We start from the raw sequence: 3,711 nt of genomic DNA on the forward strand, positions 1-3,711 counted from the left end.
GGCCAATGAAGCCCAAAGAGGCCAAAGTGCCTAGTGGGGGAAGGCAGACACCCCCCACCACCTGTCAGTGCTGATAATGCAGCCTGTGGAGCACCTGCCTGATAGTAGGAGGATCACAGCCCGCCCCCACCCCCGCTCCTGATGGTGGGCAGAGTGTGATCCCCATCAAAGAAGGGAGTCAGTGAGCAACTCCACACCCCACAGAAGCCAAACACCCCTCACCACTCGGCATAGTTGTTCTCCTGTGGACACTACCTGTCCAGGCCCCTCCCACGTGTGTTATTGCTAAATCAGCTTTGCCTGGGTGTGGCTTTGAATCGTTTCTAGGCCACAGTCAAGAACCAAGGACCCCTCTCAACCTGGAAAAAAAACCGTCCAGCGAAACACGAAGTCTTGGATTTACTTGAGAGTGTTTACTATGTAATGCGTGCAAGTTGACCGATGCCTTTCCCAGGTCCCACTTCGGGGGCCTGGAGGCAGGTTATAGTTGAGGACTTTGCCAAAGCAGACCAGGAGTCTCGGTGGTCAGGGGAAGCGTGCAGGCTGGGCAGGTCCCCCAGGCCTCTCTGGGCTCTTCCCTTCTGTGGGGGATCCTCTTCTCTCAAGTGTCTCTCTGCCCTACAACAGACAGAGTGTTGGCACAGCCTCACCTTGCCCCCCTGCCCAGAGCGCCCCACCACGCTGTGCATTTCAAGCTCACCAGTCAGGGTTTGGAGCTGGTACCCCGCGGCGTGGCCACAGTCCAGCTCCCTGGCCTGGGGTGTCCCCTGTTTCTTCCTGTGCCAGGCTGCAGCCCAGAGCGTGCCGGCAGCTAGAAGCTTGCTGAGGAAGATGCAGGCCAGGAGGAGGATGGAAGTGGGAGGGAAAGGAGTCTCCTTCTCTGAAAGGCTCCTTAGGGAAATAAGGAAAGGCCTGAAGGTGGCCCCCAGATTGGAACCTCCCCTTAAAGGAGGGAGAGGGGGAAACCAGGAGCTTCTAGGGAGCTCCACACCCAGTGGAGTGGGCTTTGGGAGGTGTGGGGAGTCTGTGGTCAGGAGACCCACACTCTTGGCTTGAGTGCATTTGAGCACATGGCCTTCCCTCAGCAGGCATGTTTCTGGCGTATGTGACGCTATAGTGTGGGGGTGGGGGTGTGCACGTGCGTGCATGCACCTGTCAGCTCCATGTTATATGAACGACGCTTATACTACAGCAATTGACCAGGGATCTGGGGCTCCCCGTTTTGTCCTTCTCCAGACCCCCATTGCTGCTGATGGTGGGATGTCGGAGGGTGGCTGGGGGAGGCCGTGTGGGAGCAGGGGAGGGAGACTGACCATTTGACAGCCTTGGGCAGCTGCTATTTACAAACTGCTATGGAGAATTTTAACTTTTTAACAACTGGCCGCTCTGGCCAACACACATGGCTGGTGGAAGGGGAATGTAAACCAGGCACAGCCAGGCCCTTTCATGCTCTGACAGCCTGGAAATCTGCAGTTCTGGGCCCCCCGCCTTCACCCCAAGTCCAGGCTCCTGGCTCCGCACCTGGAGACACTGTGCTCCACCTGAACCTCCTCGAAGCTCTCGGGCTCCTCGGGATCCCAGAGGTCCTGGTGATCGAGGGGGTCTGTGGAAGACAGGGCTGTGAGCGCCTAGTTCCCTCCTCCTGCAGGCATCTTCCCAGGGTGGCATCCCCTCTGGGTGGGTGAGGTCCTCTGGGCTCTGGTCCGGCGTGTGCCCTTCCTTAGCCTCTCTGAGCCCCGACTTCCCCACCTGTCAAGAGGGAGGGGGAGGGACAAGCATCCCCTGAATGCTGGTGTGCTCCTCTCAGCCAGTGCGCCTGGCGAATGCCCATCCCCACCCTCTGGTGATGCAGGATCTGGGAAGGCCAGGGGAGGTATTTGCAGGTCCTGTGTGCTGTGCAGCAGCTTACACAGCTGTGGGTTGTTATTATGACTGCATTACCTGCCGCCCGCTTGGGGGTCGGCTGAGCCCGAGCCCCCATATGAGGGTAAATGCTTATCTCAGCCCCACTCTGCCCTCCCACCAGAGGGTTGGGCCTAGGGCAGGGGGTCACCTCGCCCCCTCCCCCTACCATCTTAGACATTCAACTCTGAACTCCCATTTCTAAGGGACCACATAGTAGGGAGGGATTAGGAAAGGGGAGGCTCAGACCAGGGCTCTCTAACCCCTCATCATCTCCTATGGGACACAGGCACTGTTTCTGAAAACACAAACAGAGGCTCTCCCAAAGCGCAGGCCCAGTGCAAGCCTCGGAGAGGGAAGGAGCCACTGTATCACCCTGTCAACCTGGAATGAGGACCCCAGGTCAGTTCAACAGTAGGAGGCTGGGACTCAGGCTGTCACTTACGCCAAAGCACTTTTAACTCTCTCCTCTGTGCCTCAATGGAACCTTGCAGGGTCAGCAGAATAGACACCTCCCGATTAAAGAGGAGGAAGTAGAGGCCCAGAGAGGTGAGGCCCATCACCCAGATGACAGCAGTATTCCTCCCTAGCCTTGTTTTTCGGCACAGGTCATCGCTTAATTTTTGTCGGTAAGCCCACTGGATGGCCTCTTCCTACTCTTTGAGGACCCCAGGGTAACCCACTGGCCAGTGTAGAAAGCTGTGTGGGGCAGCAGGACCACAGCAGGCCTGCACATGTCTCAAGCAAATTAGAGGAAAGGCCCCCAAGGGATGCAGTCTGGAGAGGAATCAGGGGGCAGAGTGGCCCCTTGTGCTGTAGACAGCCTGCACAACTATCCATGGCGACCCTGCGTGGGAGGATGAGGCCCACATTGTGGGAAAGCCCAGAGGGTGGTTTGTGCATGACATCAAGCTGTGTCCCCACCCAGGGTCAGGCCAGAGGCATGGCGGGCAGCCCACTCACCAGCCAGCACCTCCACCAGGACTCTCCCGAGGGTGTCGGCCTCACCCCCACGCAGGCTCTGGCACTGGTAGAGGCCAGCGTCCCGCGCCTGAAGGTTCCGCAGCGTAACGGTGAGGGTGCCGCCCAGGGCATCATCCGTGATGGCCGTGCTTCCGTTCCGCCTCTTGAGGAAGGATAGCAGCCACGAGTGGTGGGTGCTGACCACCCGCTGGCACAGGCCCTCCTCGCTCAACTGGCGGCACCAGGCCTTGCGTCGCCCCCAGTGCTTCAAAGAGTCATAGGGGCAGGAGACCTGCAGGGACTGGCCGGCCGTGCCCTGGAACACCGTGGTGTTGTGGGCTCGGGACAGCGCTGCAGAGGAAATGCCCGTTGACTCCTCCATTCGTTTACCAAGTCCTTAGTCAATGCCTACTATGCACTGAGCCCCAGAAGCAGAAATCCTTCACCTTCAGAGCTCAGGTTCTGATTCATTTGGCAGAAGGCAACTGTTTACAGAAAACTGGAAACCAGGAAACCGGGTTCTAGGTCTGCCTTTATCACTGTTAGCCTTGCTGAACATCTCTGGGGAAGTAACTAAGCCTCTCTGGGCTTAACTCCAGAGACACTGGGGCTTGAAGTTCCCTGCAGTCTACTCTGCACAGCTCACCCTGTCACATGGGACCAAGACCCACCCACTCTCCCCTCTCACTCTCAGGTGAGTGGGGCCAGTGTCCCTCTCAATTCCGGGGCTCATTGTGCAGGGTTCCCCCCCACCCTGCCCGACCTGCTTACTCTGCAGCCTACCCATGCTGGCTGCAAACTTCTCTTCTGGCCTTTAGCTTCCAGCTTCCCTATTTCTGTGGTTTT

General features: G+C 58.2%; 1 protein-coding gene across 1 annotated transcript; it reads right to left on the reverse strand.

Annotated features, from left to right (window-relative positions):
* Positions 1-400: 400 nt before the first annotated feature.
* On the reverse strand, positions 401-3,247 carry TREM2 (triggering receptor expressed on myeloid cells 2). The gene is made up of 4 exons (XM_004674001.2): positions 2,866-3,247; positions 1,522-1,603; positions 701-891; positions 401-618 (listed from the first exon to the last, which is right to left on the reverse strand). Exons 1-4 carry the CDS (start codon positions 3,245-3,247, stop codon positions 602-604), a joined length of 672 nt encoding a protein of 223 aa, XP_004674058.1. The 3' UTR covers positions 401-601.
* Positions 3,248-3,711: the final 464 nt, after the last annotated feature.

Source organism: Condylura cristata, unplaced genomic scaffold, assembly GCF_000260355.1.
Source record: "Condylura cristata isolate star-nosed mole 26May11 unplaced genomic scaffold, ConCri1.0 scaffold00001, whole genome shotgun sequence".
NCBI lineage: Eukaryota > Metazoa > Chordata > Mammalia > Eulipotyphla > Talpidae > Condylura > Condylura cristata.

What these genes read in the sequence shown, in the direction of transcription:
- TREM2 (XM_004674001.2), bottom strand. Translation starts at nt 3,247, where the DNA reads ATGGAGGAGTCAACGGGCATTTCCTCTGCAGCGCTGTCCCGAGCCCAC. An exon ending in CCTGGTGGAGGTGCTGGCTG is followed by an intron (nt 1,604 to 2,865) that starts GTGAGTGGGCTG and finishes TGTCTTCCACAG; the next exon opens with ACCCCCTCGATCACCAGGAC. An exon ending in GTGGAGCACAGTGTCTCCAG is followed by an intron (nt 892 to 1,521) that starts GTGCGGAGCCAG and finishes TATTTCCCTAAG; the next exon opens with GAGCCTTTCAGAGAAGGAGA.